At 43.5% G+C, this 13,917-nt stretch overlaps 1 protein-coding gene across 1 annotated transcript in view; it reads right to left on the minus strand.

The window, feature by feature from the left end:
* dtd1 (D-aminoacyl-tRNA deacylase 1) overlaps positions 1 to 13,917 on the minus strand; it is a 202,532-nt gene that overhangs the window by 12,416 nt on the left and 176,199 nt on the right. Inside the window, exon 5 of the mRNA XM_068045753.1 lies at positions 11,509 to 11,684. Within this exon, the coding sequence (XP_067901854.1) occupies positions 11,529 to 11,684 (156 nt within the window). The 3' untranslated portion in view covers positions 11,509 to 11,528. The remainder of the gene's footprint in view (positions 1 to 11,508; positions 11,685 to 13,917) is intronic.

Genomic DNA, 13,917 nt, shown 5'->3' on the forward strand with positions numbered 1-13,917 from the left:
GACACAGTTAATGTTCAACATGTCTCCGTGAAGCAGATTCATTTGAAACTAATAGCCAGGAGTTTCTGGTCAGTGGCCTTACAACCTCAGCAGAATTAGTGAACCATCTACCTTTCAAATTCACTCAAAACCTGTGATAACAGAAGCATGGTATTGATAACCTTAAATAGGTGGAAAAAGAACATCATACCCAGTTGTCAAATAACTTACATTCCACTCATGGAAAAGATTTTAATGATCTCCCAACTCTGTCTCTCAAGAGATACCAGTCAGCTTCGTCAGCGTAGCAGAAGTTATATTTCACAGCCAGCCGCAGTGCATCCATATATATGAGAAATTTTAATGCAATGGTTAGCTTAATAAATCTCCCCAGGGAAAACATATCTGCTTTTCAAAATATAGGGAGTTGGACGACCCTTTTGAAACCCAACCTGAAAGGTGTTCTGTAATGGTGACAGAACAGTCACTTATATTCAGCCTGGGACCAGCGTGACCAAACTCTGTTTCCCTTATGCAGTACAGCCCAAGTGGTTTGGTCGCCAAGTGGGGCTGACATGATAATCAGCAGTTCAGTCTGCTTCAGAACTGGTAATCCGAGAAGAGCTGTTTGACAAAGGTCGGGTTTATGGCTATGACCTGATTGTAGTGCTGCACGATGCATTCCGAGAGATCTTCATGACGGGACCTTATTTAAATAAATCACTGCAGATTCACGCCAGCCTGCTGGCCAGATTGACCAACTGGCCGGCGACTGGGGGCACAAATTAGCAGCTTGCACCTGGGGACCTGTGGTAACAAACCCTGGGAGTTAGCTGGGGAAGGGGTAAAGCCACCAGGCCAAAGCTGGGGAAATGGGCAGCATGAAAGATCAGGGCTGCCATCAGAACTGGAGAAGCCGGTCCTGCTAAGGCCTGGGGTTTGCAGCTGCTCTTCCAGGCCCACAAGGCACTTAAAAATAGGCAAAGTTAAAAAATTTACCTGGGCCTCTTCTGGCCAGTCGGCTGCTCCCACCATAATGCTGTCGCCAGGCAACAGACAGTGCAAGACTCTCCCTGTGTGGGGATTAAAAATAAGGTGCGCACCAATAACATCATTGGGTTGTTGAGTGGAGATTTGATAGAGGTGTTCAAAATCATGAGAGGGCTGGACAGAGTAGATAGGGAGGAAGAACACCAATATAAGGTGGTTGGCAAAAAGACCAAAAGCAACACAAGGAAAAAACTTAATTATGCAGTGAGTGGTTGTGATCTGGAATGTATTGCCTGAAAGGGTGGTCCAGGGCCTGAATTGCTACTGTCATACAGACCCCCACCTGCCAAGAGTGAGGCATACTAATTTTGTCATATGAACATTGATTTTAAACTGTTGCTGGAGTGAAGAAAGAACTTGTTAAAAAAAAAATCACCAGGCACTTGGCTGGAAAAACATTTACATACTAAGAGACAAAGCTTGTGGACACAAAGTACTATTCCCTGCTCCAATTAACCCAAATGAATTTTGATCACCAAACATTGAAAGCAAGGAAGCGTATTCCAGGCCCTGCTAAGATGATACAATCCACAGAGCCAGGACTGGTTAAACTAACTGGTCACATGACTAACTGGTGTGTGGGTGGCGAATGGGATTAATAATTGAGGTCTTGGATCCCTGTGCCAGTAAGGTATTTTCAATTAATGATTGCTTCCCTGCAACTTTCAAACAATTACCTCTCTTTGTACTTTTCTCGTGTGGCACAGGAATTTGCATGTGTTGACAGGGTGACAGCTGGAGTGTGATGGGCAGATGCTCCAATTTTTAATACAATACCTGTTAATTTCCTGTGCCATCAGTGATAGTAGGTTGGATCATACAATAACATCATTGGGTTGTTGAGTGGAGATTTGATAGAGGTGTTCAAAATCATGAGAGGGCTGGACAGAGTAGATAGGGAGGAAGAACACCAATATAAGGTGGTTGGCAAAAAGACCAAAAGCAACACAAGGAAAAAACTTAATTATGCAGTGAGTGGTTGTGATCTGGAATGTATTGCCTGAAAGGGTGGTCCAGGGCCTGAATTGCTACTGTCATACAGACCTCCACCTGCCAAGAGTGAGACATACTAATTTTGTCATATGAACATTGATTTTAAACTGTTGCTGGAGTGAATACATTCCAGATCACAACCACTCACTGCATAATTAAGTTTTTTCCTTGTGTTGCTTTTGGTCTTTTTGCCATACAGGGATATTATGCCATATAATCTTAACCATTTAGACCAACTCGCCTGCAGAATTTTGTCCCAATGATTGATTATGTATTGTGACCAATACTGGGCACTGCACTTTAGGAAGGATGTGAAGGCCTTACAGAGGGTACAGAAAAGATTTACTGGAAAGAGTTCCAAGATGAGGGACTTCAGTTACATGGATAGATTTGGAGAAGCTGGGGCTGTTTTACTTAGAGCAGAGAAGGGCAAGAGGAGATTTGATAGAGATGTTCAAAATCATGCAAAGTCTAGACAGTATAGAGAGAAACGTTTCCCATCGGTGGTGGGTTCGAGAACGAGAGGACACAGATTTAAGGTGACTGGCAAATGAACCAAAGGCGACATGAGGAAAATATTTCTTATGCAGCAAGTGGTACGATCTGGGGTGCACTGCCTGAAAGAGTGGTGGCGGCAGATTAGAGTGTGGCTTTCAAAAGGAAATTAGTTAAGTATTTGAAGGAAAGGAATTTGCAGGGCTACAGGGAGAGGGCAAGGGAGTGGGGCTAGCTGGATTGGTCTTGCAGAGAGCTAGCACAGACTCGACAGACCGAGTGGCCTCCTTCTGTGCTGTAACCATTCGATGATCTGACATTTTTTTTCCCAGTGGATTGCTTTTGAGAAGGTGTTAAACATAATATATTTTTCAAACATTATGTTATTAAATTCAATTTCTTTTAAAATACAAATGCCAGGAGCATGGAAGTGCAGCATGCAAATATATACTTTTGTTAAAGCTGGGATGTGGTTTGAATTGGATTTAATGAGCTAAACATTTGAACAAAATGTTACAATGAGAATGGCGCATGGTGCAATGGAGACAGCTTATTCAAGGCAGGGGAACGACACAAAGTGCCAGGGCAGGTGCAACAGGACTGTTGTGTTATAATGGGAGAGACAGGCAGAGATGCCAGCATGTATGGAGCAATGGCAGATCAGAGAATTGGGGCTGTAAGGAAAATCAGCAAATCAAAAAGTAGATGCTAAAATGTGGCAGCTGAAATGCAATTTGCAATAATGACGAAGCAAATGTATGCAGTCAGGCAGCTTATATAATAGTAAGACGGACAAAGATCATTTGTGTTAAATGACTTCCATGTTCGGGATGTAAATATTTACCCTCAGGTTCCAGAAATTCAAAAACTCTCTCCCTCTCTTATTCTCAACGTCGATCTCCTTAGTTTTGTTTCCCCGCTCTTGGGCTTCCGAACTGCCTTCGTTTTGGAGAATGCATTACTTGTAGGTGATTAATTTCTCCTCAAGGTCCATCATTGCCCAATTCCTGATCAGTTAGCTGCTGATGCACCTCTAGCAGGTGAAGAATACAGCTGTGAGAGTATACAACCCCACCCCCACTCCCCTAGCTTTCAGGAGGTTAGTAAGATAAGTCAGAGCACATGGGATTGGGGGTAATAAACTGGCATGGATTGACAATTGGTTAATGGACAGAAAACAGAGTGTAGGAATAAACAGGTCATTTTCAGGTTGGCAGGCTGTGACTGGTAGGGTACCACAAGGATCAGTGATTGGGCCCCAGCTATTCACAATATATATCAATGATTTGGGGACCAAATGTAATATTTCCAAGTTTGCAGATAACACAAAATAGGTGGGAATGTGAGTTGTGAGGAGGATGCAAAGAGGCTTCAAGGGGATTTAGACAGGCTAGGCAAGTGGGCAAGGGCAAGGCAGATGGAACAAAATGTGGAAAAATGTGGTTATCCACTTTGGTAGGAAAAACACAAATGCAGAGTATTTCTTAAATGGTGAGAGATTGGGAAGTGTTTATGTCCAAAGGTAACTGGCTGTCCTTGTTCATAAGTCACTGAAAGCTAATATGCAAGCGCAGCATGCAATTAGGAAGGCAAATGGTATGTTGGCCTTTATTACAAGAGGATTTGAGTACAGGAATAAAGATGTCTTGCTGCAATTGTATAGAGGCTTGGTGAGACCGCACCTGGAGTATTGTGTACAGTTTTGGTCTCCTTACCAAAGGAAAAATATACTTGCCATAGAGGCAGTGCAGCGGAGGTGTTCACCAGACTGATTCCTGGGATGGTGGGATTGTCCTATGAAGAGAGATTGTGAAGACTGGGCCTGTATTCTCTAGAGTTTAGAAGAATGAGAGGTGATCGCATTGAAACATACAAAATTCTTACAGGTCTTGACAGAGTGGGTGCAGGAAGGATGTTTCCCCTGGCTGGGGTGGGGGGATCTAGAACCAGGAGACACAGTCTCAGAATAAAAGGCAGGCATTTAGGACTAAGATGAGGAGGAATTTCTTCACACACAGGGCGGTGAATCTGTGGAATTCTGTACCCCAGAGGGCAGTGGAGGTTCAGTCATTGAGTATATTCAAGTCAGAGATCGATAGATTTCTAGATATTAAAGATATCAAGGAATATGGGGATAGTGCGGGAAAATGGCATTGAGGTAGAAGATCAGCCATGATCTAGTTGAATGGCAGAGCAGACTGGAGGGGCTGAATGGCCTACTCCTGCTCCTATTTCCTATGTTCCTATGTTCCATGGAACACTCTAACTTTTAGTTGAAGTGGCCTGCAGAATGGAACGAAAACTCATTCCAAACGTGGTCGAGCCCAAGCAATGCCCACTTGGCCAGAAGTGCAGGCTCTAATTGCATAGTTATCAGACCAACCTGTATGAAGGGCATGTAAAGAGGAAATGCTGCAGGATAAATACTGCACTAGTAATAATAGTTAATTATTTTTTTAAATAAATCACTTTATTAAATAATCACTTCCACCAAACTCCTGATGAACGATCGCAAAACAATTCCTGTCATTCACCCAAGAATAAGTGCCTACCACTTGCACTAAATTAACTTGCAAGATAAATCATCCAATCAGATAAGAGCCTCTTTCAGAACCAGCTCTCCCAAGACATGACGCCGCATGTACTGGTTTTATACCCAAATGTACATAGCAGAGTTGCTCTCTAAATGAACTAAAAAGTCTTTGTTTCAAATTGAAATGAAGCAATCTTTAAAGACAGGAAATGGAGGGAAAATAAATGGTGACAGGCATTAAGAAATTGCTTTTGCAATGAATCTTCTACAGCAGCAGAGTTGTATTGCAGAAGTATAATTGTGTATGACCACAGGTACAGGAGCAGGCCATTCAGCCCCTCGTGCCTGTTCCACAATACAATTAGGTCTGTATCTTAACTCTACCTGTCCACCTTGGTTTCATAACCCTTAATACCCTTGCCTAATAAAAAGGTCCAACATACCAAAATCAAATATTATTGTCAATGAGAGCTCCTGTTTATTTCACAAAAGATTGATGGGAATTTATAGACACTATTAATTCCTAAACTAAAGGCTTTGACTCAAAGCAAAATTACCAGTCAAAGATGATTTAATTGCCCATGGCTGATATAATACTTAAGCAATGACTAAAGCCAACTGCCTAACACAGAAAGGCAAAATTCTGTCATGGTGTTACATTTATACAACTGCCGACCCTGGCAGGGAGATCCTCCGCGGCTTATAACGCTCATACTTCGCAATATAAACCTGTTAAATACGATGAATGTTGGGGTGCTTCTCAGCCAGGGCTGCAGTCTGAAACAAACCAATGTGTTCCTTGAGGAGCTCAGTTTGTAAATGCACTGGCTGAACTGAGCAACAGAGGCCAGGAAAATCCCAGGGCCAATCTCTGGCCTGGGCTGAGTTGGCCACTTCAGCCAGGCTACTTTTTTTGGCCTCTGTACTTAGGCCAAGGGGGGAGGGGGTGGCAAATGAATGGCCAGGGATCCCTCTCCAGACAGCTATCTAGTGAACGCTGTAGGAAAGGTTGCCCTTGTTGCAGCCAGGTGAGGACTGCATTGACCTTGCCTCTGAGAATGCTCATGATCTAATATCTTGCCAACACACAGTATAGGCCCAATTTTAACTCTGTGCCAGTAGATGGGCTTTCAGTGAGTTAAAATCTTGCCCATAACTATGCAATCTCAGACCTGAAGGCAAGGTACTTGGAAGAGGAACCAGAGATCAGTTGGCACAGTAGAATTGCATCCAGCACAAGCCATCACCTTCATGAAAAACAAAAATAAAAGGGTAACAATAAAAAGAAGCAGAAGTCGCAATTTTAGCCCTCCCCCTTCCCAACTAAAATGGCAGCATGGAGGAACCAATTGGGTTCACACCCCTGCAGTTTAACCTCCCCAGGTTTTTGAGAGTGTGGCGGCTGCCCGTCGGATTGTCAATGTTGAATTATGAAAAGTTCAAGGCTTCATCAACAAGGGTGAAGATCAGGGCTTCATTTGGAAATTAATTCAACTAAGATTGTGGCTAAAATCCTTCCTTAGATAAGCAGACCAAAACTGTGCACAGTATTCCATGTGTAGTCTCATCAAAGCCCTGTACAACTGCAGCTAGATTTCCTTACTCTTGTACTCTGACACCCCCAACCCGCCCCCACCACCCCCCCCCCCCCTCAATCCGTAAATTCAAAGCCCAATGTAATTTGAACCCTAAGATGCCTGGCATGCTGTCTTGGAGACACCATCAATAGCTTGTGGTCTTCAGGAGAAGAGGGAAAAGTAAAAGCAATGGGAAAAAAGACTATCTGCCTTTATAAATGTGAATTTGGTACAATTGAAGTCTCTTGACAGAAACTCTCTGCGGTAAATAAGAAACTTCTTTATCTAATGATATCTTTCCATTATATCTTAAAAACCATGCATGGTTTCAACATTCCAATGGTATTGTACCTGTGAACATAATGTTATGGCAGCTAATATCACATGACCATCAGTCAACCAAACTCCAGCCCTTTACGTCAACTGTAATTGCAGTCTGGAATATTTGTCGCTGTATCAGAATATTTCCCTGAGAACAGCAGGCATCTTGTTAGAGGTATGTAAAGGCAATTGCACTGTACTCTCTCAGGGCCCACAAAAATTGGGTCAGAAATTGCTGTCCCTGTGACTATTGGTTTTGCTGAGTAGTGAGGACTCCACTCATGGGGCCTACTCTACTCACCAGCCTTGTGTTTAGTGCCATTACTGCTTTGCCTCTTTCTTCCATCCCCCCAGTGTTGTCTAAAAATAGTCTTACAAAGAAAATTTACAAGAATGACAACAGAACTGACAGGTTATACCCATCAGGAAAGACTGAACTTTTCGCTAGAGAGGAGAAGGCTGAGGAGTGACTTGATAGAGACTTTATGATTGTAAAAGGGTTCAAACAGTTAGACATGGAAAAAATGTTTCCACTTGTGGGAGACTCCAAAACTACAAGTCATCATATATGTAACATAGGCACTAGTAATTCCACTAGGTAATTCAGAAGCAGCTTCTTTATTCAGATGGTGGTGAAAATGTGGAACTTTCTACCACATGGAGTGGCTGAAGCAAATAACAGGTGCATTTCAGGGAAAGCTAGATAAGCACATAAGGGTGTAAGGAATAAAAGGATATGCTGATAGGGTTAGATGTAGAGGGGTGGGAGGAGGTGCATGTGAAGCATAAATGCCGAAACAAGCCAGTTGAGCCAAAGGGCCTGTTTCTATGCCAAATGTTCTTTCTGTGTAGATGGAAGTATAAAAATTACAAGGAGATTTTGATAGATTGAGTGGATGGGCAAAAATATGGCAAATGAAATCCAGTGTAGGCAATTGTGAGGTCGTCCACTTTGGACCTAAAATGCACAGAAGAGGGTACTTTGTAAATAGTGAAAAGCTAGAAAGTGGAGGTCCAAAGAGAGTTGGGGGTCAAGGTACCTAGATCATTAAAATGTCATGAGCAGGTAGAGAAAATAATCAAAAGGCTAATGGAACACTGACATTTATATCTAGAGGACTAGAATTCAAGGGGGTAGAAGTCATGCTACAGCTATACAAAGCCCTGGTTAGACCACACCTGGAGCCCTGTGAGCAGTTCTGGGCACCACACCTTATGAAGGATATATTGGCATTGGAGGGAGTACAGAGTAGATTTACTAGAATGATACCTGGACTCCAAAGGTCAAGTTACAAATGATTAAGCAAAACAGGGTTATATTCCATGGAATTTAGAAGATTAAGGGGTGATTTTATCAGAGTTTTTAAGATATTAAGGGGAAAAGATGGGGTAGATAGAGAGAAACTATTTCTACTAGTTGGGGAGCCCAGGACTAGGGGGCATAATCTAAAAATTAGAGCCAGACCTTTCAGGAGTGAAATTAGGAAACACTCCTTCACATAAAGGGTGGTAGAAGATTGGAAGTCTCTTCCACAAATGACAAGTGATGCTAGATCAATTGTTAACTTTAAAACTGAAATTGATAGATTTTTGTTAACCAAAGGTATTAAGGGATATGGGGCAAAGGTGGGTATATGGAGTTAGGCTGCCAATCATCCATGATCTCATTGAGGAGCTAAATAGCCCATTGATGTTCCTATGCGAATGGCCACTTCCACTTTCTGGATCATTCTGCCAACCACTCCTGCTTTCACTCACTCACCGACATCACTGGTATCCCAGTACTGTGGACCCGTTAGCCACTGCTGTCACCCCCACCCCCACTCCAGATTGTACCCAGCTGGAAAAGCTGGTTGCCAGTACCGCATCTTTCCAACCCTGCCAATCAGCTCCGATAATTAGTTTCCCCACAACAGCCACAATCTTTATTTTATTAATTTCCTCCCTCTGAAGCAATTTTGTTGATGAAGCCTTGATCTTTATTTGATTCGTGCTGCTGATGTGGCAAGGGCCCTTGCATTTTTATCAATCCCATATCATTATTTAGTTAATTGTGTCAACTTTCTCCCCGGTTTATTATATTCAGCCCCACCATTAACCCCAGGGTTAGCTTCAGTTTCTGGTTTGTACTAAATTAACTGATCCAAGTGGGGGTTGGTGATCGAGTCATTACGACGGGCCTTGGTGCTCCGAGATCACAGAGGGGTAAGTCAGGTAGGAGTGCAGATAACGATCCGCTGACTCATAATGGAAGTACCTGCATGTGATGTGAGAGCAGGATGAACCTCAACTACGATATCACTTACAGCATGGTCAAGACTTGTGTATGAGAGGAGATCTGACAGAGGTGTACAAGATCATGACAGGTTTAGATAAGGTAGACAAAGGAAAGCTGTTCCCATTAGCTCTCTATGCAAGGACTAGGGGACACTGATCTAAGGTTTTGGGCAGGAAATACGGGGGCAGTGAAGAAGAAAATTTTTATACAGCGAGTAACAGTGACCTGGAACTCGCTGCCTACAAAGGTAGTGGATGCGGACACGATGAATGATTTCAAAAGGAAATGGAAAAATAAACTGGCAGGGCTACAGTGATAGAGCAGGGGAATGAGACTGACTGACTCTACAGAGAGAAGGCATGGACTCGATGGGCCGAACGGCCTCTTTCTGTGCCGTTATCACTCTATGGGATGAATTTCTGGGCCCCGCCAAGCTCAGGAACAGAGGCGGACAGTGCCTGAAAAGACCAGCACAGCTTTCCGATCCTGTTCCTGGCACCGGCTATTTTTGCGGTGAGGCAGGTGGCGAATTAAGCTCATTGAGACTTATTAAGGTCGCAGAAAGGAGACTGACTGGGTTTTCCAGTCAGCCTCCAGTTTCTTGACAGTTTAACTGCCTGGAGGCAGGCAACCAGCCGCAGGCTGAGGGTGGAGTGGGGGTCAGTGCTCAAGGCCAACCTAAAGGTTCTCCCTGCCTGCCTGGATGTGGGTTCAGCCAATGGCCTCACTATGGAGAGTTACCCTGCTCCCTCCTCCCTCCCCCTAGCCAAGTGATAGCCTGGGTGTTTCTTTTTTTTATTTAAATTTTTCAAAGAAGTTGCTGACAGGGCCCTCTCAGTTACTTACCCTTTACTGCAGCCTGCTGCTCCTCACAGGCTGGAAGGCTTCTGATTGGCCCTCAAGCTATAAAGAGCCTGTGTGCCACCCTTAATTGGACAGGGAACCTGTCTCCATGCCAGTTAAGGGGGCGCCTCCACGAAAATCCCAGGTCAGGGACTGCTTCCCCCCAGGAGTGGGTTTTAGACCGGGAAACAGTCCCAATCCTGTTTCCTGCCCCAAAGCAAAAATTCAGCCCTATGACTCTATGAATAATAACTAACTGGACAATCGGCGCCTCTGGAACCATACTTCAGCAAGCTATCAACACTTCCAGCAGTGGAGATGAGAGTAGCAAATTGGTGAGAGAAACACAACAGAAATTCCTCACTTTGCACTTTTCCACTGAGCTAAATGTCTGGAAAATGACTGCTCGAAAACCTGGACTGATCATGAAAAAAGCACAAGTTATTTTTACACACAATAGGAAGTTCTGTTCTTTGCTATTTCAGTCTAAATTGGACCCTGTTGGTCCCACCCATCTGTCACACATTGTTCTCAGGGTAGGATGTTCTAGGCCACATGGTTCTGCACTGCTGACACTTCATTAACAAGTAGCATGAGGTGTTCGTTCAAACAGGTTGAGTTGTCTTAACCGTGTGATGGAAGGCTTCACCGCCACAAACAGCAGTGATATCCAGCTGGCCAGGTGAGAACCGAGGAACCCTCCCCCACATCCCCCCCACAAACCAATAGCAGAGTTGAGAGAGCAGCTGGTCCAAAGGAGCAATGCTTGTAATTGGGAGCCAAGAGCTTTCTCTGTCCCAGGAACTGAACCATTTAATATGCAGGGTCCGCTTTAAAAGCTTATACATCCATTTCCAGAAAATAAGAGACAGCAGCTTTCGTGTCTGTGAGCCTGGTTTATACCTTGTCATCAATGCCGAGCGAGCCTGCAACAGAGTTAACGTGGGCCTATTCATGCTTACCTGACCATCTCCAGTTTTGAGTAAAATAGTACAGTTGATAGCTTAACACTTAAGTACCCCGCCTTCCAATTCAGAAAATTTCTGACTGATTTTGCTTACCCATCAAATCCTTCTCTTCCACTACAACTCTCAATTTCAGGACAGCTTTGCAGACTGATAGTTGGGGCTTTGATGAAATGCTGCTCATTTCAATTGCTGTTCTCAGCAGTCGTTATTAAAGGGATCTGCCAGATTGTTGTAACAGCAAATGACTGCGGAACAGTAGAGATCCAGTGATACCACTCTGATAAGAGGGCTGGATAACTGAGACTCGCCAATCCAACTGCAGATCAAAGTCTATACTGGGCATAAAGTTCGCAGAAAGAGAAGTGGGCTAAAACAGTGTAAAATGCAGAATGGATTTAAACCAGGAGCTACACAACGGAAGAGTAGATAGAATTAAACCAGGAGCTACACAATGGAAGAGTAGATACATACCAGTGTTCGACACTGAAGATTTAAGGCTCTCTTTCAGATGAAACGTCCCCATCAGCACCACTGCTAGCACTGGGATCATCTTTGCTGCGTGAGGCACTTTTCTCCTTGGTGTATTCCGAAGGTACTTTAGTTCTTGTCTTTTCCTTTCGTTGCTGCTGTTTTTCCAGTTTTGTAAGCTGAAAGCACACAAAAGAGAAGTTTTATTCACTAAACTTAATGACAGATTGTCTGCTCTTCAACATACTGTCATAGCTCTTTGCTAATGATTACTCTGTAACGTGTCAGGAGCTGGGGGATACTCCTCGAGCTCAAATGGGAAACCTCAGAGTTGCGGGCTGCCATGGTGAATTCTATTCAGCCCATTCTCCCAGAAAGCAGAAATGTGAAGACACCATTCAAGCCATCCAGCTCACTCTATCAACCATCTCCTTTCACTAAACTGGATTATTTTGCATTCTCTCCCACTTCGTCAGTATTCTCAACAGCACGTCCCAAACCCGCAACCTCTACCACCTGTAAGGACACAGGCAGCAGCTGCATGGGAACACCACCACCTCCAAGATTTCCACCAAGTCACACACCATCCTGGCTTGGAAATATAGCGCCATCCCTTCACCGTCTCTGGGTCAAAATCCTGGAACTCCCTACCTAACAGCACTGCAGAAGTACATTCACCACATGAACTGTAGCAACCCAGAAAATGAACTGCAGTGGCTCACCACCACCTTCTCAAAAGCAACTACGGATGGGTAATAAACAATAACCTTGCCAGAAATGCCCACATCCAGCAACGAACTTATAAAAAAAAAAAAATCCCTCTACTCATTTGTCAGTCAGGATATATCCCAATTCCCTTTTTAGCGGTTCATCAGATCCATTATTTACCACTAGATAGCAATCTATTCCATATCAAATATTCATGAGTTAAATTTAACTTTGGTTCTCCTATTCTGGTATCGGATAAAATACTTCTGTAAATCTGAGCACTGATTCCCTTTTGTAAAATTTTTTGAGAATAAATTTAACTTCTACCTTTGCCGCTAAAGGTAACTTCACCTTACTAGTGATAGTCAAAGATAAGCAAAGAGCATGTGGAACAAGAGCTGCTGCAGACACACATCAGTACGGTGCATCAATGCAAGAAACTCCCACAGTATCAGCAGCAAAATATCTGACCACATTTCTCCGGTCTGTCAAACTCTTCATTTGGACAACTGGTTGCTGGAATACAAGGGGCCAGATTTTGCTTTAGCAGGGTATCATACAATGTTTGCCATTAGTTGGACCAGAAGCTACACCTTGTAGCTCCAAAACTTTTGCCCGCAAAGTTAGTGGAGGTGTGGGCTGATGACGGTGTACCAAGGGAAATAGGGCAAGCAACAGGGCATCTCCTTAACCAATGAGATTTAAGCATTGGGAAATAAACAGCGGGAAGACTGAGGAGGGTGGGAAAAAAAGGGGATGAATATAATGGAAAATCAGGTACAAAAGAGAAACAGAGAAAGGAAAAGGAAGACTGGATTAAGAGAGAGAAAAAGAAACAAGTAAAGAAAATTAAAGTTTGACATTTTAAAAATCTCCTTAAACAATTGACAACCTGAAGGAATGAGACACCACACTTATAATAGTTAACTTTCAATGCCAGAGAGGTTGATTGGCAGTCCTTTAACACTTATCACACCATTAAACGCATACTAATGCTTGTAGTTACTAACCCTAAATATCTGTCGCAGTTTCGTATGTACTGCACAGATTCAGCAACGTCATGAAATTCAATGCGTGTTACTGGTGAGGCGGACAGAAAGATGCTAATGACAAAGTGGCAGGTTTTGGATATCCATGTTTAATCACTCATCTGCCCCTCGTTGCACCATTTACGCAAAAATAACAATGAGCACCATTAGCCGCACCATTATTCGGACAACAAAACCTGACCCAAGGTCTCTGGGCTTTTGGCTGCTCTCTACAAACACTTCAGGTCAACTTAGTGACACATCTATTCTCCAGTCTTATATCTGGTCACAGCAATAGTTATCCCACCCAGGATGTTGAAGGGAAATGTCCCAGAAGGAATTGAGGCAAAAACAGCATCAGTCAGTAACAGAGAGTGCCGAGAGTAAAAGTTGCCTCGTTCTAGATCTTTTGCGTGCCAGTTTTCCTCTGCGGATCCCAAATAATCTACACTGTCAAAATCTGCACGGTGAAGAGAATCGACAACAATATTTCCACTTCTCCACTTCTAGGTTTACAGGATATTCATCAACTGCCATAGTCACAAATGTTAAAAGTGCCGAACGGCTTAGGTTGGCACCATATATGCTATAGACATTCAGTGGTCTCAGGGCCAGCATTGTGGCGTCTAGGAAGTCCTTCCAGTGGGTCAGCATGAAATGAGAAGCCGCTCAATGT

This window comes from Heterodontus francisci, chromosome 13, assembly GCF_036365525.1.
Source record: "Heterodontus francisci isolate sHetFra1 chromosome 13, sHetFra1.hap1, whole genome shotgun sequence".
NCBI lineage: Eukaryota > Metazoa > Chordata > Chondrichthyes > Heterodontiformes > Heterodontidae > Heterodontus > Heterodontus francisci.